Raw genomic sequence first — 24063 nt, 5'->3', positions numbered from 1 at the left:
ATGTGGACCTCCTAACTCTCCCGCGATCCATGATGTCGGTGGAGGTAAAAGGATTGGGTGAAATTTACATTTTGGCCTGATCCTTTTGCTCTCCAAGGAGATACGCCACCAGCAGAGGTATCTGTCAGTAGCTTTCTCCTCTCTTCACATTGAATACATGCTTGGCCAAAACAAACATGTATTTGTATGGAGGAGTCGGGAGAGATAGCTGCCTGATCGCTCGCCCGAAAGCTATTGAATGTGCATGTCCAGCTTTACAGTTAAAGAATAATTTAACCATCCTTCTAAAGACATGAAGGGCGCATTAATCAGCTTGTACCAACAAATCATGGGATTTGCAAAGTACCGGAAATCCTTTTTTAACTTCTCATGTTGGCGAGCCACTACTTTCTTAGTCTTCCAGTTAAAGGGCATCTGTCAGCAGCTTTGTACTTATCAAGTTTTAATATATGCAAATGAGCCCCTAGGAGCAACGGGGGAGTTGCTATTACTCCTAGAAGCTCTGCTCTCTCTGCAACTGCCGTTCCCTCTGCACTTTAATTGACGGGACCAGGCAGTGTAAACGTGATCACGCCTGGGTCTGTCAATCAAAGTGCAGAAGGTGTGGCAGGTGCAGAGAGAGCAGAGCCACTAGGTGTAATGGTAACTCCCCCGTTGCTCCTAGAGGCTCATTTGCATATATTAAAACATCATTTTTCTCAGCAATGCGGAAACATATGAACATGGGACCAACACAGATGCCTTCAGCTGCCAAGCGCACATGTACAAAACTGCTGACAGATGCCTTTTAAAGAAATGTGCCCATGATCATGGTGTTTCTTCCACATGAGTGCTATGCAGACTGTTCTCCAGTTTAGGGACTCTAAACAGCAGCATAGATCTCAGCTTCTTGGATCAAGCTGGTGATTGGGATTAACTGCACTCAAACTAATATTTTCTATGTTTTTAAGGGGCTGTCGGGATTAGAAGAGAGCCTGGTTTGGGATATGCCTTGTATTGCACGTCAGTCCCATTCACCTGAATGGGGAACAGCCACAATACCAGACATGGCCCATGAATGACAGTGGCGCTGTTTTTGAAAAAAAGTATTCTTTTTTTAATTCCTATAAATGTTGGTTCTGCCCCACAAATGACCGCCTTGACTGTATGTCATCTGCTCACCCCCCTTATAGAGATATAATCCATACTAATAAATGGCAAGCATATCATGTAAGCTGCCACTGCATATGGACCAGAGACCCGTTGGACTAGTCAAACGCAGACTTACGACTGTAATAAAAATTAAATATATTTGCTCTGAACTCTGTATGGATATACATATATATATCTATATATATACTTATCATAAAAACCGCAAAATGCAAAGTCAAGACTGAAAATAAGATTCCGGCATAGACTGTGATGTATTCCTGCAGCTTGTGTCGAGGACACTCGATTGTAGAAATCAGCTGAAGGCACGAACCGTTCTGCCTCCTCCAGACAAGGACATCAAACTACACATAAGGCACTATATCGCTGGGAGAGACGTTCACGCAGCACCCATGGATCTTACGGAGTATTCAGCACCAGAGGGGTTAGTTTGGCAATCTGTAGCTGTTCCAGCATTTCACAGTTCCTTAGTCTATCGGTCAATCTGTTGGGTTTGTGCATGGATCATATAGGTCCTGACTTTATCTTCTCCAGGCACATTTTCTTAGGATAAAAGACCGAGACGAGACATCTTGGCTGACAAGAAGGAGTGAATGATGAAGACGATGGTTTTGGGACAAGAATGAAGATCAAGTTGCTAGAAAAAAGTGGAAACAGAATAAAGTTAATATTTTGCTGTAGACAGAATGTTCTACCACGTTCTACTGACTGCGCGTTGTATTCCTATGTGTTCTACTGATGTGCATGAAATAAACCAGATAAGGGTACTGGGTCAACCGCCTCTCCCCTTTTCTGTCTCCTTCCAGTAAGGCACCATGTATCATTATTTGGTCACTGTATGGCAGTTCTTTAGAATTGTATGGCAGCATTTTGACACCACAGGGCAATATTTATTTTCAGCACTGTCTGGTAGTATTCACTGAGACCTATAGGGCATTATTATTTAAAGGGCTTCTACCACCAGAATTACTGTTATGTACAATAGCAGACTGATATAGCGATGCGCTAATGTCAGCACTACATAACAGTATGTTTCTAACATTTGTCCCTGCAGCTGTTTTTGTAAAATAAGCACTTTTATAATATGCTAATGAGCCTCTAGGTGCTATGTGGGAGTAGAATCAGCACCTAGAGGCTTTATCCCAGCCCAGGTCCCCTGTTCTGCCGCCCCGCTCCTCTTGATTGATGTCACGGTTCGCAGCATCGCTGTCGAAATCCCGCACCGTTCACTTCTGTATTCGGCGCAGGCGCAGTGAGTGAAGAGCGCTCTCCTGGTGCCGGCTTTCTCACTGTGAAGTAGTCGGCGCAGGCGCAGTGAGGAATCCGGCACCAGGAGCGCATCATTCACTAACTGCGCCGAAGACAGAAGTGAACGGCGCAGGCGCGGGATTTCATCAGCGATGAGGAGGGAGGCGGGCAGAACAGGGGACCTGGGCAGGATAAAGGGTGAATAGACCAAGCCTTTAGGTGCTGAATCTACGCCCACATAGCACCTAGAGGCTCATTAGCATATTACAAAAGTGCTTATTTTATCAGAATGGCTGCAGGGAGAAAGGTAAAAAACATACTGTTAGGGTCCATTCACACGTCCGCAGAATGGGTCCGCATCCGTTCCGCAATTTTGCGGAACGGGTGCGGACCCATTCATTCTCTATGGGGACGGAATGGATGCGGACAGCACACAGTGTGCTGTCCGCATCCGCATTTGCGTTGCGCGGCCCCGATCTTTAGGTCCGCAACTCCGCAAAAAGATAAAGGATGTCCTTTCTTGTCCGCAGCTTGCGGACAAGAATAGGCATTTCTATGGGGGTGACGGGCTGGTGTGTTGCGGACCCGCAACACACCACGGTTGTGTGAACGCAGCCTTATGTAGTGCTGACATTAGCGCATCGCTATATCAGTCAGCTACATAACAGTAATTCTGATGGTAGAAACCCTTTAAGAACTGTATGGAGAGTATTATTTCGATACTCTATGGCAGTATTTTTGAACAATGTATGTCAGTATAATCTGAATATTGCATTTCAGAACTGTTTGATGATATTAATTGACCCTTAAGTGAAAGTTTTTGTGCATTGCATGGACTTTTTTTTTACCAACATATGGTGTCATTATTTAAGCCAGGGATGCCCAACCTGCGGCCCTCCAGCTGTTGCAAAACTACAACTCCCAGCATGCCCTGATAACTGTAGGCTGTCCATTCATGATGGAAGTTGTAGTTTTGCAACAGCTGGAGGGGATCACTGATTTAATGCATGGAGGTATTATTGGACACTTTATGGCAGTACATTTGATCAGTTTATGGTAGTATATTATGAGCACTGGATTTCAGCACTGTTCTGTGGTATTAACTGATAACACATGGATGGATGTTTTAGTTGTATATTGCCTAGCACTATTTTTCTAACAATATAGGTCATTATTTAATCACTGTATGTGGTTATTATCTGGACACTTTATGGCAGTACATTTGAGCACTGTATGGCAGTATGATCTCTTGGTGCCACTCTTTGGTGGCACTAATTGAGTCCTATGTGGAAATTTCATTAGCACTATTCTTTGACCAAAATATGGTGTTATTTTTTAAACAGTCTATGACATTACGTACAATTTCTCCTTCCGGTTTGCCAAAGTCCAGATACAACATTCTGGTGCCATCGTCAGAAGACATCCGAAGTCTCTCAAAAGGTTTATGGACATGGATGACCCTGTTTAGTCCAGGTTCTTCAGTAAACAGAGTGAATCCTTGGTCAATGTGTATGGAAAGTGCACACTCCTTCCCACCCCACGTACATGCTGGCCAAAGAGAAAATACGTAAATAAGGTTAAAAGCACAATTTTGGCTCCAGGTTCACATAGGCAAATAGCACAGATATTCCACTGCCTGCATACAGCTATTTATGTATGAGAGTCATTTCTGTACTCCAATACAGTCCAATCCTCAACCGACCATCATATGAGATGAGGGTTCTACGGTGGCATCATCCAGGAGTTGTGCTACAAGTCTTGTACAGGATTAGAAAACATGGCTGCTTTCTTCTTGGAATAGCATTTGGTATTGCAGCTTAGTTCCATTCACTTCAGAGAAGCTAAGTTGCAATAGCAAACACACAGGGCCAGATTTATCATTGCTCTGACAGCTCACTCCACTTTCACATATGGCTAAAGTCAGTTTTAGCCAAGTCAGATTTATGATCGGCCCTTTAAGACTGTAATAAATGTGGTTTGACGGTAGCAGTTTATCCGTCAGTACGCAGCTTTACAAAAGTCGCACGTTTTTATGAAAAAGTTGCACGTTTTTATGAAAAAGTCACATGTTCTATTAAAAAGTCTCATAAGATAAGCATGGTCCTCACTGGAGTGAAATTGCTACTTTTTTGCGACTTTTTAAATAGTCCCAATAGTAAATCTGTCTAGAGATTCACTTACATAAAAAAACACGCCCACTTTCAGAAAACTGGGGAGCCTAGTGCAGAGCAGAAAAAAGTTGCAAATTTGTGCGCAGTTTTAGCGTTTGGGACTTTTTTTGGGACTTTTTCACTCCATTATTCTGACCTGAGCTAATGATAAATCTGGCCCAACGTGTGGACAGGATTGGTTCTGTTTTTAGAAGAAGGCAGCCAATGTTTTCTAATCCTCTACAAACCCTACTCTTTTTATATTGATGGCCTTCCTCAAGATAGGCCATCAATATCTGATCAGCGGGGTTTGGACAACCCCATCGATCATCTGTTTGGGTGTAGCTCCAGAACCAGAAATAGGAAGTTGAAGTAAATGGGAGAAGCACTGCAGTCACCAGCTCCGTCCACTACACATTGGATGGAACTGTGTAGTTCCTGCGCCTGTTTCTTGTGCTGGAGCTACCACAGAACAGCTGGTCGTCAGGGGCGCAGGGTGTCAGACCCCCACCAATCAGAAACTGATGGCCTGTTCTGAGCATAAGGCATCAGTATAAAAGGAGGGGAAAAGTCTGTTATCTCATTACTAAGGTAAAAACTGAAAATCAGACATCATACAGTACATGACAATCTCTTTCTAAGGGCTCTTTCACACTTGCGTTCTTTTCTTCCGGCATAGAGTTCCGTCGTCGGGGCTCTATGCCGGAAGAATCCTGATCAGTTTTATCCTAATGCATTCTGAATGGAGAGAAATCCGTTCAGGATGCATCAGGATGTCTTCAGTTCCAGACCGGAACGTTTTTTGGCCGGAGAAAATACCGCAGCATGCTGCGCTTTTTGCTCCGGCCAAAAATCCTGAACACTTTCCGCAAGGCCGGATCCGGAATGAATGCCCATTGAAAGGCATTGATCCGGATCCGGCCTTAAGCTAAACGTCGTTTCGGCGCATTGCCGGATCCGACGTTTAGCTTTTTCTGAATCGTTACCATGGCTGCCGGGACGCTAAATTACATGCAATTAAAAAAGTAATCAGATCCAGGTGCTGGTTTAAAAACTGTAGAATATTTTTAGTGGGACAACCCCTTTAACCCCTTAAGGACATAGGACGTACCGGTACGCCCTATTTCCCGAGTCCTTAAGGACCGAGGACGTACCTGACTTAAAATCGGAATTCCGGCGCCGCGGGGGTTAATCGGAACGGGACGCCGGCTGAAATCATTCAGCCGGCATCCCGTAACATAACAACGCAGATGCCGGCTTAAAACCGCAGGTCAATTCAGACCTGCGGTTTTCTGCATTTCCGGTCCATTCGGGTGTCCTGTGACCCGATGAACCGGAAAAAGACTGCGATCGGTGGCGTAATTATACAACACCAATCGCAGTCCGAGGATTTGGAGAGGCGGTGCTGGCCCTGCTGCTGAACACTTCTGTCCAGGATGCTGATTGGTGCAGGGGAGAGAGGCGCGAGATTCAAACTTCCTGCGCTCCTCTCTCCCCTCCTCTTCCTGTCCAGCACCCTGACCGTGCAGCATCGTCCAGCACCAGCTCCTGTGTCCCCCTAATCGGCATCCATCACCCTCCTGCACCCATCGCCACCCAGGTAGGTTAGGGTCAGTGAGGGAGAGGCACCGTTAGGCAGGGAAAGAAGGGAAAAGTAAGTTAGGAAAAAAAAAAGTACTTTTATTCCAAACTTCCATCTATCCATCTACCCCCCCCCCCCCCCCCCTGTATGCCCAACAGTTCGTCGCTCAAAACCCAGGCTCAGTTTTGGCTAGACCCGGTGGCTGGACGCCGGTCAGTGCAGCCGAAATGAGGATATTTTGGGGCCTCGTGCTGCATATGGGTCTAGTCCAAAAACCCAGTGTCAGGCAATACTGGAGTGGGGACGTCCTGTACCAGACCCCACTGTACAGTATGGTCATGACACGTCACCGGTTTGAGGCCATCCGGAAATGTCTGCATTATTCCGATAATGCAGCATGTCCACCCCGAGGTGATCCTGCCTATGACCGGCTGTATAAGATACGGCCGGTCATCGATCACTTTGGGGCCACATTTCAGCAGGCCTACGTACCTGGAAGGGAGGTCGCGGTTGATAAGTCTCTCGTTGCGTTCAAGGAGAGACTCAGTTTCCGCCAATATATTCCCACAAAGCGGGCGAGGTATGGCGTGAAGCTATACAAAATTTGTGAGAGTACCTCGGGGTACACTTACAAATTTCGTGTGTATGAGGGGACGAGATTCCCGGATTCAACCCCCAGAATGTCCCCCCACTCTGGGTGTTAGCGGGAAACTTGTGTGGGACCTTATGTACCCACTGCTGGATAACGGTTACCACTTGTGCGTGGATAACTTTTATACCAGCATTCCCTTATTCAGGTCCCTTGCCGCCAGATCCACGTTCGCTTGTGGGACCGTGCGGAAAAATCAACGCGGCCTCCCTGCCTACCCCCTCCAGGTACCTATCCCCAGGGGTGAGACCCGTGCACTTACCAGTGGAAACCTGTTGCTGGTCAGGTATAAGGACAAGAGGGATGTCCTTATGCTGTCCACAATCCACAGTAACAGCACCACCCCAGTCTCTGTGCGAGGTACCGCGGCAACGGTCCTCAAGCCCGATTGTATCGTCGACTACAATCGGTATATGGGAGGAGTTGATCTCTCTGATCAAGTCCTCACGCCATATAACGCCATGCGCAAAACCCGGGCATGGTACAAAAAAGTTGCGGTCTACTTGGTACAGGTTGCCTCCATGTACAACTCTTTTGTACTATCCCGAAACGCTGGCAGCACAGGGACATTCCTCCAATTCTATGAGGCAGTCCTCAAGGACCTGATCTTTTCAGACCGGGAAAGAGCAGGCCGGAGTACCTCGGGAACTGGAGGCGCCCGGGTCGTCCCTGGCCAACACTTTCCAGGTGTGGTCCCCCATACTGGAAAGAAGGGACGAACCCAAAAAAAGTGCAGAGTGTGTTACAAGAGGGGGATACGGAAGGACACCACTACTCAATGTGACACGTGCCCCGATCATCCGGGCCTCTGCATTATCGATTGCTTCAGGGAGTATCACACTTCCATGGAGTACTAAATTTTTATAATCCCCAACAGTCCACTAGAGAACATAAAACACTATGGCTCTCAGACTTTGGAGACACGGAAACAATTTTTCTTTCCCCCAAAAATATTAGTTTTAGTGCAGGCATCCTCAAACTGCGGCCCTCCAGATGTTGTAAAACTATAACTCCCAGCATGCCCAGACAACCTACAGCCATCAGCAGGGCATGGTGGGAATTGTAGTTTTACAACATCTGGAGGGCCGCAGTTTTATGATGCCTGCTTAGTGTCTCCAAAGTCTGAGAGCCATACATATTGGGCATCGTCGCGTGCGTAAAAGTCGTCGCTATAAAAATAACTTTTGACTAAACGCCTCGGATGAACGGTGTTAAAAATATAAAATAAAAACTGTGCCAAAACACCAGTTTTTGGGCAAAATTTCAATTTGAATCCATTTTGCCGGTAATAAAGCAAGGGTTAACAGCCAAACAAAACTAAATATTTATTGCCCTGATTCTGTAGTTTGCAGAAACACCCCATATGTGGTCGTAAATGGCTATATAGCCGCACGGCAGGGCATAGAACGAAGGGAACTCCATACGGTTTCTGGAAGGCAGATTTTGATGGACAGTTTTTTTTTGGACACCATGTCCCATTAGAAGCCCCCCCTGATGTAGCCTAGACTAGAAACTCCAAAAAAGTGACCCCCATCTAAGAAACTACACCCCTCAAGGTATTCAAAAGTTACTTTACAAACTATGTTAACCCTTTAGGTGTTCCACAAAACTAAATAGCGAATGTAGAAACAATTTTAGAATTACATTTTTTTGTTACATTGCCTCAAAAAAGAGTAATATAGAGCAACCAAAAATCAAATTTACCCCAAAAATAGTCCCAAAACAACAACCACCTTATCCCGTAGTTTCCTAGATGGGGTCACTTTTATGGAGGTTCTACTCTAGGGGTGCATCAGGGGGCTTGAAAGGGTACATGGTGTAAATAAACCAGTCCAGCGAAATCTGCCTTCCAAAAACCATATGATGTTCCCCTTCTTCTATGTCTTGCCGTTTAGCCAAATAGTAGTTTACGACCACATATGGGGTGTTTTTGCAAACGACAGAATCAGGGCAACCCATTTTGAGTGTTGTTTGGTAGTTAACCCTTGTTTTACTCCTGGAAAAAATTGATTATATTGGAAAATTTTCCCAAAAATAGAAATTTCAAAATTGTTTCTCCATCTGCCATTAACTCTTGTGGAACACCTAAAGGGTTAACAAAGTTTGTAAACCCAGTTTTGAATACCTTGAGGGGTGTACTTTCTTAGATGGAGTCACTTTTTTGAAATTTCTATTCTAGGGGTGCAACAGGGGGCTTCAAATGGGACATGGTATAAACAAAACCAGTCCTGCAAAATCTGCCTTCCAAAACCCATATGGTGTTCCCCTCCTTCTATGTGCTACCGTTCGGCCAAACAGTAGTTTACGACCACATATGGGGTGTTTTTGCAAACTACAGAATCAGGGCAACCCATTTTGAGTGTTGTTTGGCAGTTAACCGTTGTTTTACTTCTGGAAAAAATTGATTATATTGGAAAATTTTCAAAAAAATAGAAATTTCAAAATAGTTTCTCCATCTTCCATTAACTCTTGTGGAAGACCTAAAGGGTTAATAAAGTTTGAAAAAACAGAATACCTTGAGGGGTGTAGTTTCTAGAATGGGGTCATTTTTGGGAGGTTTCTATTATCTAAGCCTCACAATATGACTTCAAACCTGAACTGGTCCATAAAAAGTGGGATTTTGAAGATTTCTGAAAAATTTCAAAATTTGCTTCTAAACTTCTAAGCCTTGTAACATCCCCAAAAAATTAAATATCATTCCCAAAATGCTACAAACATGAAGTAGACATATGGGGAATGTAAAGTCATCACAATTTTTGGGGGTATTACTATGTATTACAGAAGTAGAGAAACTGAAACTTTGAAATTTGCAAATTTTTCAAATTTTTTGGTAAAATTTTTATTTTTTTATGCAAAAAAAATTAACTTTTTTGACCCAATTTTAGCAGTGTCATGAAGTACAATATGTGACGAAAAAACAGTCTCAGAACGGCCTGGGTAAGTCAAAGCGTTTTAAAGTTATGAGCACTTAAAGTGACACTGGTCAGATTTGCAAAAAATGGCCTGGTCCTTAAGGTGAAAATAAGCCTGGTCCTTAAGGGGTTAAGGATACACATATCACACCTACCTGTGGTCACCTCTTGGATGAGTTCAGCTGCATTGTGGCACCCATCTACTAAAGCCCGTGTCCACTCGGCCAGCTCTCGTTGTGTCTCCACACTAAACAGATGCGTCTCTACCCCCTTCTGCGTCCCGGAGCGGAGGGCGAACGTCAACTCTGTGTTGTACAATGAGGTGCTTTTTGGAGGCCCAGAATGTACAAGTCTAGGAGAGTGGGGAAAAAATGGAATAGTTCATTGCTTATAAATCGGTCATTGCTCAAATAAACCTGTTCCAGGAGCAAAATGCAATAGCTGAAGCAAAACCCACAGGTAAAGCCAATATCTGTAAGTATTTACTGCTGGATTTATAAATTGAAGACTATGGCTCACACAGTATGGATCACTAAGGCCTTATATGGACCAGTTTTATAGAAAATCAGTGAAGTATAGTAGGGCCCTGCTCACCAGTTTTTCATAGGTAGTCTGCCTGCGTAATACTTGCATATATTATCCACATAATATGGCATTTTCAATCTACAGAAAACTGCTTTCCATCACTCACCACAGGAGGTTAAGGGTAGGGCTACATGGCGAAACCGGTCGTGGCCAGGATCGCAGTAGCATCGCAATCTAGTGGTGATCCCATGCAAATGAATGGGGGCACAACATGATACGCACATGTACCATGACTGCAAACCCTGAATTGCAAAAAAGCTATCAGAGTTGAAATTTTTTGTGATTCAGGGATCGCAGGTGTGCCACTCGGGCTCTGATCCCATTCATTTCTATGGGATCACCACTATACTGCGATTCCCTGCAATCCTGGCCGTGACCAGTGTCGCCATGTAGCCTTACCTTTAATATGACAATACATGGCAGTCTAGTGTGGGGAGGACATCCCTATAATGCTAACTGTACAGATCCCAGTACAGAGTATTAAATCATGTACACATGGCAGATTTTCCCTGTATGTTTTGCTGTGTATTGCATGAAATCTGCCCAAAATTTACCTCCCATTATTATCAATAGAAATCTATGGCGATTAGAAATCTGTGTTGTGAAAAAAAAAGAAATTGACATGCTCATTGTTAAATCCACATGTGGATCCACAATATGTACATCCGCAATTCAGAAGCAGAAATTTAAGGTCAGCCTCGAATTTCTGCCACGGATTCCATAGAGTATTTTTCTAATGATCCATCCTCAGGATAGGCCATCAATATCTAATCAGAGGGGTCCAAAATCCCTCACCCCTGCAGATCCGCTGTTCTGCATTATTAGCTCCAGCACCTGATTACACGGATCCATTCCAACATGATAACGACCCCAAACACACCTCCAAGACGACCACTGCCTTGCTAAAGAAACTGAGGGTAAAGGTACTGGACAGACCTAAACCCTATTGAGCATCTGTGGGGCATCCTCAAACGGAAGGTGGAGGAGCACAAGGTCTCTAACATCCACCAGCTTCATGATGTCGTCATGGAGAAGTGGAAGAGGATTCCAGTGGCAACCTGTGAAGCTCTAGTGAACTCCATGCCCAAGAGAGTTAAGACAGTGCCAGTGGCGGATTACAATAGGGACGTTCAGGTTGGCAGCCCCGGGCCCAGCACCGCTGGGGGGCCCAACGCCGCCCCGAACGCCCACATACTGCAGCAGGGCATGGGAGTGCATCCCTTCCCCGCTGCCTATCACCACCATAGGCTTCAGGCCTAGTAGGCCTGAGGCCTATGCAGTAGTAAAATCCCAGCACATGCATGCGCGATGACGTAATCGCGCGCACCTGTGCCGGGACGCAGCACAGTAAAGTGTGCGCGCCTAGCTATAGATGAGTATTTACCTTTTAGTTATTTTTTATTTTATGTGCCAATATTGGGGGACATGGGGGGGGACACAGGAGGACATTGTAATGACCGGCGTCACGCACAGGGAGGGAAAGGGGAAAGCCCTGCCCAAGGGAGAGGGAAAGGTGGTGACCCCTGACTCACCTTGCGGCTGGCACCTGACTGCCCTGACGTCCCTAGACGGGTTCCTCACCCGTGCGGCGATCACGTGCCTAAACCCTGGCTTTCCCTAAAATGAGCCCTAGATAGTGAACGGGCCGGTGGGATCACTAGTCCGCACCACTGACACTAAGAGGAAAACACCAGGGAGAGGACAGACAATACAGACAAACACATAAACCCAGGTGGGCGACCACAGCAGACCACAAAGGTCCAACAGGGATCTGGAGGGAAACATTCTGGACCAACAACCAGAGAACGCAGCAACACAGCTCCAGTGGGTCAGAATAGAAGTCCAGGCAGGAAGCTCTATATCTGGCAACCAGAGAAGTGTGAGAGGGGAATATAAGGAGGTTGGGAGTGCTGGACAAGGAACAGCTGACGAGAAGGAGCTACGGATCCCTGAGTGAGACAAAAAGGGTTGCAAAGCAAACCCAGAAAGCTACCATAAGGAAACAGCCCTATTTTACTACATAGAGCGCGCAGCCAACCGCTGCGGCTTCCTGACCCCGGGTATAACGGAGTCAGGCGTGGTTCTTGACACCCTCGTGACAGACATGTAAAGAGATAGTACATCGGGGTAAATTGCAGTATGGAGGCAAATTACTATGTGGGGGGAAAATATTATAGTGGGATTACTGTGTGGGGGCACATTATTATGGGAGGGATTACTATGTGGAGGCAAATTATTATGGGAGGGATTACTATGTGGGGGCAATGTGGGGGAAATTACTATGTGGGGGCAATGTGGGGGAAACTACTGCGTGAGGGCAGTGTGGGGGAAATTACTATGTGGAGGAAACTACTGTGTGGGGGCAGTGTGGGGTTACTACTATGAGGGGGCAGTGTGGGGTTACTACTATGAGGGGGCAGTGTGGGGGAAATTACTGTGTGGGGGCAGAGTGGGGGAAACAACTGTGTTGGGCCGTGTGGGGGAAACTACTGTGTGGGGGCAGTTATGGGGGAAACTACTGTGTGGGAAAAAATCACTATGTGGGGGCAGTGTGGGGGAAATTACTATGTGGGGGCAGTGTGGGGGAAACTACTATGTGGGGGCAGTGTGGGGGAAATTACTGTGTGGGGGCAATGTGGGGGAAACTACTGTGTGGGGGCAGTGTAGAGGAAATTACTGTGTGGAGGCAGTGTGGGGGAAACTACTGTGTGGGGGAAATTGCTATGTGGGGCAATGTGGGGGAAACTACTGTGTGGGGGCAGTGTGGGGGAAATTACTATGTAGGAGCAGTGTGGGGGAAATTTCTGTATGGGGCAAACTACTATAAGGGGCAGTGTGGTGCGAATAACTGTGTGGGGGCAGTGTGGGGGAAACTACTGTGTGGGGCAGTGTGGGGGAAATACTATGTGGGGCAATGTGGGGGAAACTACTGTGTGGGGGAAATTACTATGTGGGGGCAGTGTGGGGGAAATTACTATGTAGGGGCAGTGTGGGGAAAACTACTGTGTGGGGGCAGTGTGGAGGAAATTACTTTGTGGGGGCAGTGTGGGGGAAATGACAATGTAGGGGGAGTGTGGGGGTAACTACTGTGTGGGAGCAATGTGGAGGAAATTACTGTGTGGTGGCAGTGTGGGGTAAACTACTGTGTGGGGGCAGTGTGGGGTAAAACTACTGTGTGGGGGCAGTGTATGGTAAACTACTGTGTGGGGGCAGTGTGTGGTAAACTACTGTGTGGGGGCAGTGTGTGGTAAATTACTGTGTGAGGGCAGTGTGGGGTAAATTACTGTGTGAGGGCAGTGTGGGGGAAACTACTGTGTGGGTGAAGTGTGGGGGAAACTACTGTGTGGGGGTGGAAACTACTGTGTGGGGGAAATTACTGTATGGGGCAAACTACTATATGGGGGCAGTGTGGTGGAAATTACTGTGGGGGGCAGTGTGGGGGAAATTACTGTATGGGGAAAACTACTATATGGGGGCTGTGTGGTGGAAATTACTGTGGGGGGCAGTGTGGATGATATTACTGTATGGGGGCAAACTACTATATGGGGCAGTGTGGGGGATTTACTATGTGGGGGCAGTGTGGAGGAAACTATTGTGTGGGGGCAGTGTGGGGGAAACTACTGTGTGGGGGCAGTGTGAAGAAAATTACTTGTGGGGGCAGTGTGGGTAAAATTACTGTATGGGGCAAACTACTATATGAGGGCAGTGTGGTGGAAATTACTGTGTGGGGGAAATTACTATATGGGACAAAGCACTATATTGGGGTAGTGTGGTGGAAATTACTGTGTGGGCGCAGTGTGGGGGAAATTACTATATGGGGCAAAGCACTATATGGGGGCAGTGTGGGGGAAATTACTGTATGGATGCAAACTACTATATGTGGGCAGCGTGGGGGAAACTACTGTGTGGGGGAAAATACTGTGTGGGGGAAATTTCTATGTGGGGCAGTGTGGGGGAAGTGTGGGGAAAACTACTGTGTGGGGGCAGTGTGGGGTAAACTACTATGTGGGGCAGTGTGGGGGGAAATTACTCTGTGGGGGCAGTGTGGGGGAAACTACTCTGTGGGGGCAGTGTGGGGGAAACTACTGTGTGGGGGGAAATTACTGTATGGGGGAAAACTACTATATGGGGGCAGTGTGGTGGAAATTACTGTGGGGGGGCAGTGTGTGGGAAATTACTGTATGGGGCAAACTACTATATGAGGGCAGTGTGGGGAAATTTTCTATGTGGGGCAGTGTGGTGGAAATTACTATGTGGGGGAAACTACTGTGTGGGGGAAACTACAGATTCCACCTTTCATATTTGACAGCTCTTTTGCAAATCCAGTTCTACTTTACACCAGTTTGATCAATGACTCCAATTATGTCTATTAGGGTCACTATTTTTTTTAGCAGTATAGTACCTGGGGCATTGATGGGCACAATGGGCACAGTATTGGGGGTGGCAGGATGACACTGTGGGGACATCAGGATGGGGAGGTTGATGGAACAATTGAGAAATCTAACGTGTCTGTGTTACAAACTGTAGAGACGAGATGCGGCTGAAAGAATTAATCATCAACGGAGGAGAAGAGGAAAGAGAAGGTCTACATGACAGGAGATGTCACTGGATGTAACAGGTATGTGGTGCTGTATTCTCCTCCATGTCTTTTTTATTATAATTATATGTATTTTAAATTTAGCGACCACATTTTTCAGTTTAGGAGCCAATTTGGGGTAATTTGGGGTATTTCGTTTTTTAGTCTGAAGATGTCATATGGCTTAGGAAGAGACTGTGGGGCTCACGAAGCACCGCAGCCTCTTCATACAAAAAAAACTAAACTAAAATGGAGGGAGGGGCCCAAGTTGGGTAGACAGCCCCGGGCCTATCATGCACTTAATCCGCCCCTGAACAGTGCCACACAAAATATTTACACTTTGGGTACAATTTGGCCATTTTCATTTAAGGGTGCACTCACTTTTGTTCCCAGTAGTTTAGGCATTAATGGTTGTGTGTTGAGTTATTTTAAGGAGAACACCAAATGTTCACTGTTATACAAGCCGTACACTGACTACTGTACATTGCATCAACGTGTCATATCTTCAGTGCTGTCCCAGGAAAAGATAGAATAAAATATTTACAAAAATGTGAGGGGTGTACTCGCTTTTGTTAGATGCTGTATAACCGGAAAACCTTTTTAAGGTTGGTAGAGACCCCTGGGTAGCAGAATACAGGCTTACTGAAGTCGTCTCGTGTTGGGGAGACTATTGTATAACATGAGATCTTCTTCAGTATGAATTGCCAGGAGTTTCTGTTTTTCATCTTGTTTTTCCCACATCTGCACAAAACTTTTGCACATTACTCTATATAAGCCTGTGGCCCAGAAACACTCAATGTCGTCTGCATGCAAGAGGGCAACTGGAGGGCCGCAGGCTACAATGAGCCTGGTGGGGCAGAAAGGCCTGACTCTAAGCCTAATGCCTATATTACGTTTCCTTGCTTTTCATCTTCACTACAATAATGACACGTTCTCTTCTAAGTTCTGCATTTACTCTTTATTAATACTTATATCAGCTGGCATTAGTGTAAAATCGCTGATTGCAGAGAATAACGCCATAGTTTGCTGCCACAGCAGTTACTGTGAAAAATGGATTGCTTCTTTGCAGTAGTTACAGCCTGCCACTAGGTGGCAGTATATTTACACAAATATAATCTAGTAGTAACCTAATTCCTCAGGAAAATTGGAAATAGTAGAAGATATCCATGATGTCTGTGTAATTATTGCTGGTGTATGAAGCTTTCCTGTTTGCCAACTAGTTCTCTGAGATGGTACCCTGGCGCTCATGAACTATGGAGTCATATACTGGGAGATTATCTGTTTTACGAAGCAGATAAAATAAATGGTATTTGAGTAATATTTTAGGAATTGACGTCACTAGTAATCCCCTTGTATTGGAATGATTAAGGATTATGGAAATAAAATAACTCGCAGGACGCACTCCAGAGACCAGACTACCCAGCCAGGGGCATAGCTAAAGTCTCATGGGACCTAGTGCAAGAATTCAGCTTGGGCCTCCCTTCACTCAGTGCTTTTTGGCAAGGAGCAGGAATGCACCTAGCATTTCTGAAACAGCATCCCCCCTCCCTCCCCCCCCCCCCCCCTTCCCCATGCTAAATTCTCAACCTAACCCCTGCTTTCCAGCCCTACTGTTTATAAAACATACAAGGTAATACAGTGCCACATCCAGTACCTCTTCCATGCAGTGACATCTCCTCTGATGTAGACGTTCTCTTTCCTAATCTTCTCTATTCGGACCAGACCGCCATGATGATTTCTTTCACCCATCTCTTGTCTCTGCAGAGTTTGACAAACAGACATCTTAGTTTCCTTCTTTTCCAGCATCCTCCACACCTTCTCAACGCCCCATCCTGCCACCCCAAATACTGTGCTCCCCAATACTATACTGCAGAAACAGTCCCCGTGAAAATCCTAGTACCACACAGATAGTGCCCCCTTCAATAATTACTGGCATTCAGTGCCGAAAAAAAATAACTGCATCCAGCAAATAGTGTCCCTGAAACTAACAGTGTAAACTCAATGTCCTCCAAAAATAATGCTTCTGAGCTGATACTCTCCCAGGGTGCCCCCCACAGTAATCATGCTCCCCAAACTCCCACCAATAGTAATAATTAACTGTCAGAGTGCATAGTGTTAATAGTGCCCCAATAATGTCCCCATTGTAAAAACTCAAAGGACCAGATCTGGGTAAGGTATATGACATACACGCACTATTAGCCCCAATTGGCTCTATACCAATCTTGACCCAGATTCGAAGTATTTAATAAAATATAACTTTTATTAGTGAATATAAAAATAGGCTGTGAGCCAAAAAGTGTTTTAAAACCAGCAGTTTACTGCATTAGCTGATGACATTTATTAGCTGCTTGCAGCTCATGGGCCCTGGTGCAAGAGCTCAGCTTGGGGCCCCCTTCCCTCAGTGTTTTGTGACCAAGGGCAGGGAAGCACATAGCCTTCATATTGCCCCAGGCAAAAATTGAAACAGCACACACCCCCCCCCCCCTCCCCTCCATTTTGACCTAAGCCCTTCCCTCCAGCCAGAGGTGTAACTTGACCAGCATGCACTTTCTATAATTCCGGTGTCTTCTAATGCAGAACAAGGGTCTTTGGGCCCCCTCAGGCTCCTGGGCCCGGTAACGACTGCTACCTCTGCACCCCCTCTAGCTACGCCCCTGGCTGCTTGTACTTGGGGGAGATGAGCACTCTCTCCTCCACACTGCAGCAATATATCAAAGTGAGATGTCAGACAGCAGTGCGATCACTGCCCCCCAGTGTGTGACTAGTGACTTATCACTAGCTATCTGATAGAACTGTTGCTTGACCAGCACTAACACATCAGTAGCTTGAGCTGCTAATCACTCATTGGAACACTGACTGCCTGACCGATCCACTATGAACCGTTAAACACTAATCTCTATCACTAGCTGGGATATATTTTGTCTAACTGACTACAGAAGCTGATGCAGATTGACAGGAATTAAAAGCAACACACACGGCCCCCCGACATGTTTCCCGTTAGCCCTCAAGAAGCCAGAGTTCTGGCGAAACATGTCGGGGGGCAGTGTGTGTTGCTTTCAATTCCTGTCAATCTGCATCAGCTTCTGTAGTCAGACAAAATATATCCCAGCTAGTGATAGAGATTGGTGTGCAAGAAATACCCCCTTATAACGTGTTCCAGTACAAAAATGCCCCATTGTAATGTGTGCCAGTACAAAAATACCTCCTTATAATGTGCACCAGTAAAAAAAAAACTTACATACCCCCTTACCTTTCAGATGAGACCCCCATATCAAATCCCCATATTAGACCTCAAATCAGACTCCTTATCAGACCTCAAATCCGAACCACATATCAGATCTTCAGATCCGATCCGAATATCAGATCCTCAGATCAAACCCCCATATCAGATCCTCAGGTCATACCCAAATATCAGATCATCAGATCAGATCCTCAGATGAGACTCCATCAGACCTCCATGTCAGACCCCCATATCAGACCTTTGATCAAACCCCCATTAGACCGCTATGTCAGACCCCTTTTAGACCTCCATGTCAGATCCCCTTTAGACCGCCATGTTAGACCCCCATCAGACCTCAGATCAGACCCAAAATAAATAAGTTAACTTACCTCATCTGCTCTGCCGCTTGTCTTCTGGTCCGGCGTTTTCTTCAGGCATTCTCAACTACCCGACACGTGCAGTGTCAGGTCATAGTACGCTCTACATCTTAATTCCGTACCAGTCAGGACAGTGCAGCACGGAGCCAGGGAGGAGGGGCACGTACGGGCAGCGCTGCCAGTGCCTCACTCCCCACTCCTCTTGCGTACTAGTGAGCGCTTTCCATAATGATAAATACAGCAATTGGTGGTGTACCACTGGCAAGTGAGCCCCTGTGGGCCCCCCTGGCTTAGAGGTGAGGTCGCAATTGCGACCGATGTGACCCCTATAACTATGTCAATGTACCCACCATGAAAAGCCTGTATTTTGCTGACATCTACAGAAAATGTTGTAGTGAATTTAAAATACCAAGCGACCCTGCAAAAATATTATAAAATCCCACTATAACATCTAAGTAAACATGACTAAAGCCTCGCTCACATTTCTGTGTCCATTTGACGTCCATCGAAAATCCATCCATGTTTCATCAGTGAAGAATCTGTGTTTGGTCCATGTGTCCATTTTGTGCCCTCCGTGTGTCATCCGTATTCCACGGAAAATGTTTTTCCATCTAGCATCTTCTATCAGTGGTCAGTGAAAAATGGACCAAACACAGATGTGATCCGTGCTGTGTCAGTGATTTTTCACTGAACCATAGACTTCAATGGGCGTTTGGTCCGCATCACGGACCAAAGTAGTGCATGCTCGCGTGATTATTCCACTGACCCAAGGTCAGTATAAAAGTACTGATGTGTGCACATTAAAATCAAGTAGTACGTGTGCTGTCTGTAGAAAATGTGGATAGCACACATCAGTGAAAAACATAAATGTGAACAAGGTCTTAAAGGGGTTGTCCTGGATTATAACACTAATATTAATATCTGTTCAGTAGGATCAGCACTCTGAATGTGGCTGCAGCAGCTGAAGGCGTTCCTTCATAGTTTCCTTGGTACAGTAGCCTGTCCATATGTATGCATCAAAGTAGGGATGAACCCTTGTGCCTATGTAAGCAATAAAGGGGACTACAACTTTCAGCAAGTCACTGGCAGCTGGACATGCTGGGAGTTGTAGTTTTACAGCAGCTGGAGAGTGACTAGTTAATAACAGAGACAGAACTTGAGTCCCAGTGCAAATGTATATATGACAGGGCCCGTAACTACAATGTGCCATTTATTATACTGGGGGTTTCTCATGGGTCACCTCAGGCCAGGGCGGGTTTTAGAAAAAAATGTGGCCCTGGGTAAAATCAAAGTGGGGCCCCAAATCTTGTAATCATGTACTAACAACATAGTTACATTCTGTCGATTCGGGCCCTGCCTCACAGATTTACACCCCATAAAGCTCCTCACACGGTTCTTCACCCTCATGGCCACAGAATATGCCACATGCCCCCTCTCCTCACAGCAATGAGTTCCCCTCACTCACGGCATCTGACAGTGTTAAAAAAACGGAAGCGCAGGATTCCTGTTCAGGCGTGCTTTCCCCCAGCGGAGACTGGGGAAAGCACCCTGTTCTATAAATGAGCCACAGCCTGTACTAGCCTTCCAGGCTAATGGTTAGTATAGACCAGTTCAGGCCACTAGATGGCACCACTGAACAGTGATATAGTGATTTCTATACAGAATAATAGAGCAATTTACATCTGATGATTGTAAGTTGTGGTCTACTTGGGGGACTTAACAAAAAGTTAAAATAAATAAATAAATATTAGAAAATATAAAAGAAATACTTAATCACCCCCATTCTCCAAAATAAAATAAAAAATAGCATTATGGGCATCGCCGCATGCAAAAATGCCCATACTATTAAAATATTTTTTTAAAAAGTTAGCCCATATGGTGAATGGCGTAACAGAATTTTTTTTTTTAAAAGGCCGATCTGCGGTTTTTTTTATCACTTTATCTCCCAAGAAAATTTTATGAAAAGTGATCAAATCATACACACCCCAAAATGGTGTTGTCAAAAACGACAGATCATCCCGCAAAAAATGAGCCCCCCCACATCTTTGTAGACATAACTATAAAAAAGTTATGAGGGTCAGAATATTGCAATGAAAAGAAAAAAATAATTTTTGCAAAGTGAGTCCTGATGAGGCTTAGCTTACTGCAGTGAGTGGGCCTATAGATGTCCTAAACGGGGGTGCTGCTAGGGTTGCAATCTTTCCTAACAAAAAATACTGGTTACACAAGTTAAAAAGGTTGGTGTGGGTTAACACAGGTGTTATTTGATCATATTTTACATTTTGCTCCATTATTTTTCTTAATAAAATCAAACCTTTCACTGTTGGGGACACCCTGTGTATTTAAGTTTTATTTAGCCTCTATTTTAAAAATGTTCCTGTGGGGATCGAACTCACAACCTTCTACATTAAAGGCAAGAACTTTAACCATTGAGCTATAGAGCTCCATGTTAAACTCACATTAAACTATTGCAAATATATTATGGTCTAAAAACCTGAGTAGTAGATTCCCCTGAATTATGCATTCATATACATCAGAGGTATAATTTTATATAATTTATTTTAGTCATTACATAATTATTTTGTGCCATAATTTTTTTTTTACAATAACTAAAAAAATATATAAAATGATCCTTCTGCTGTATATGAATACGTAATACAAGAGAAACTTCTATGAGGTTTTTTAGCACTGACTTAGCATTGAGCTCTATAGCCCAGTAGTTAAAGTTCTTGCCTTTGATGTAGATGGTTGTGAGTTGGAATCCCCACAGAAACATTTAAAAAATAGAGTCTAAATTAGACTTAATTTAGGAGATACCCCCTTCATGTTCATGGCACTGATTCCTATATGACTGACTGACAGCCATATATGGAGTCACAGCAGAGACTCCTATGCCTGGAAATTTCCCACTCTGGAGTCCTGACTTTTCAACTATCTGCAATCTGCCAGGACTGAAGCAGGGGGCCCCTGGGCAATGGCCCTGTCTCAGGCACCAGGGCCACTCAACTAATCCTACATTGAGGGCAGAGCTGGCAGACCCTATTATAATCTGGTAAGTGGCTTCATGCTGGATCTTTATATTAAGAAGACTTTCACTGTGGCATTTCTCCCTTACCTGGTGGCAATGAGCGGGTGACAGAATACAGGTTTACTGAAGCCGTCTCTGGTGTGGGGGACACTATTGTATAACAAAAGATCTTTTTCGGTAAGAATTGCCAGCAGTTTCTGTTTTTCATCTTGTGGCAGCTAAAAAGGAAGAAGAAAGAAAATCTACAGCCAAAAGTGGAGAGCATCAGACCTGTGTGCATGGTAATAAGCGGCCCACTTCAGGCCTCTCCTCAGAGAACATGCCATACCTGCTCCGTCAGCCAACCCATGTGCTTCACCTCCTTGCCCACCAGCTGTTTGACGTCATCTCGGACCCGCGGCATCAGAGCATTGATATTGGCGTGAATGGCACTAAACCAGGACTGGGCTGTACCCTCATCCTTTGCCCGGAGGAAAAGAACATCTCTTCCATCTGCTGAACAAATCTCTAGGTACCTACATAAAAATACAGACAAACCGGATGATAACGCATGAAGAAAGAAATGATGCATAGGCATTTAATCTGGAAGAAGAAGTCAGACTATGCACTACACTCCTGGCCGCTTTAGTTGGAAGTTTACTGGTTCATTAATGGCAGACATTGGGAACCAGAAATGGTCAATGCTGCCTGAGATGCCTTCTAAGAAGTATAAGCCCAGTTACAGCCGAGGTAGCACATGTTCAGAGGAGGTAGGTGTTGGTTGGCACTGCATATGACAGTCATGGGGGCACAGTGACTACTTTTGATTTGGGCTGCTATCTCTGGGTTTGATGTTGGGCACTGTGGCTGGAGATATGGGAGCATTGTGACTGTCATCTTTATATAGAGGCTTTCTTATGTGGACAAAGCCAGTGAATGGTAAGTACAGGAGTCAACTTGTGTGTCTATATAGGGGTTTACATCTGTGTTCATGCCCTGCATACAGTCTATTTGCCCATTAACACCCAGCAATTATCTAAATTGGTTGTGAGATCGTAACAAAAAGTGGGTTTAGTCTTTAGAAAACTGGGAACCTTTTCCCTTAAGCAGAATATAGCTCTTATTTCTAAGGGTGGAGGGCAGATTACCTAAAAAAATTGTGGCCATTACCCACAGACATCAGCAGTCTATCAGCTCTGTTGAAGAGCACTGGATGGATTATGTCCTCAATCTTAGTGATGAGCGTCAGGGGCTATATTCGAATTCACAATATTTCACGAATATTTGGGCAAATATTAATCATATATTCGCAAATTCAAGATTATTTTCTCGACTGCGAAAAAATCGCAATGTAATATTCACGTAATGTGCGCAAAATACAGGCGTGGGTCACTTTTGTTACATTTTCCAAGCTGCTCGAAGTTTCCTGAGACTGGAGAAAATGATTGGCACGACAGAACATTAAAAATGGCTTTATATGCAGTTAGAGTGCTCCAATATAATTGCGATCTCGCTAATCGTCATTAATGATGTGAATATGTTATAAAAGTCTGCATGATGTCATCATCATAATGATAACCAGAGGGTAACGCCACCCTTCTCTCCTACAAGAGATGGGAAGTTGGTGGGAGAAGAAACGTATTAAGACCTCCTTTCATGGAATAGTGTGGTGGGAAAACACAAGTACCACTCCACACACACACATACACATCCTGGGGTGTAGTGGCATGAATCAGCATCATCAGGTGTCCCCTTACTGTTTGGGACTAGTGATGGACGAACATCGGCTAGGACGGTTCGCGAAACGCAAGTTTGCGGCAGGCTCAATTCACTTTAATGGCAGGCGAACCTGAAAAACCATCAGCTCATATTTGCAGCCACCAAATAATTAGTAGAAGTGTACAAATAGTCCCACAACATGGACAGTGACAAAAATTTCCACAAAAAATATGTATCTTAATCAGGGGACATTTTAATGCGTCTTAAAGGGAAATTCTCTGAAATGTCCACTGTTGAAGCCTAGAAAAAATGTATTTTAGGCCACAGGAGTATGGGCCTTAAAATTAGCCATTCACCTGAAATTCTGATTATGTGGGTCGAGGAGGTACATTATGTGGTCAATGGATAAAAAATTTGACTGTAGGCCACTGGACTACAGGCGCCAAACATTAGGGATTCACCGGACAGAAAAGATCAAGTGATTATGTGGCCGAAGGTATATTACACGGTCAATGGATTTCAATTTTACTGCAGGCCAGTACAAATACAGGTCAAATACATATGTTTAAAAGAACTAAAAATATAAAATTGGATTAAAAACATGGCTAACGAAATCCCCCCTTGAAAAAAAAACCTAATGATAATAGTTGAAATTTGATAACATGTGGTCGTCACTGGTGTTTAATTCCTCCGAGGCCGTAACAATTATTCATTCAGCGTACATAAAAGAACAAGTAAGTATGTGGCTGGGGGTAGACTACACGGTCATTGGATATCAATTTTACAGCAGGCCAGTGTACTACAGGCCCCAAAAATTATGCATTCAGCATACATAAAAGAACAAGTATATTATTGGTATATAACACCCCTGCTTCAATCTGTTTTTTTG

The 24063-nt window shown here is 44.8% G+C and overlaps 1 protein-coding gene across 1 annotated transcript in view; it reads right to left on the bottom strand.

Moving 5' to 3' along the window:
• Positions 1-1267: 1267 nt before the first annotated feature.
• Positions 1268-24063, bottom strand: part of SNTA1 (syntrophin alpha 1) — a 65893-nt gene continuing 43097 nt past the window's right edge. The window contains exons 4-8 of the mRNA XM_044299321.1: positions 21805-21991; positions 21564-21694; positions 9846-10042; positions 3758-3945; positions 1268-1786 (exon numbers count right to left, since the gene is read on the bottom strand). Coding sequence (XP_044155256.1) covers positions 1694-1786; positions 3758-3945; positions 9846-10042; positions 21564-21694; positions 21805-21991 — 796 coding nt within the window. The 3' untranslated portion in view covers positions 1268-1693. The remainder of the gene's footprint in view (positions 1787-3757; positions 3946-9845; positions 10043-21563; positions 21695-21804; positions 21992-24063) is intronic.

Source organism: Bufo gargarizans, chromosome 6 (genome assembly GCF_014858855.1).
Source record: "Bufo gargarizans isolate SCDJY-AF-19 chromosome 6, ASM1485885v1, whole genome shotgun sequence".
NCBI lineage: Eukaryota > Metazoa > Chordata > Amphibia > Anura > Bufonidae > Bufo > Bufo gargarizans.
The sequence above is the reverse complement of the archived record's forward strand: the minus strand, read 5'-3'. Positions and strand labels throughout refer to the sequence as shown.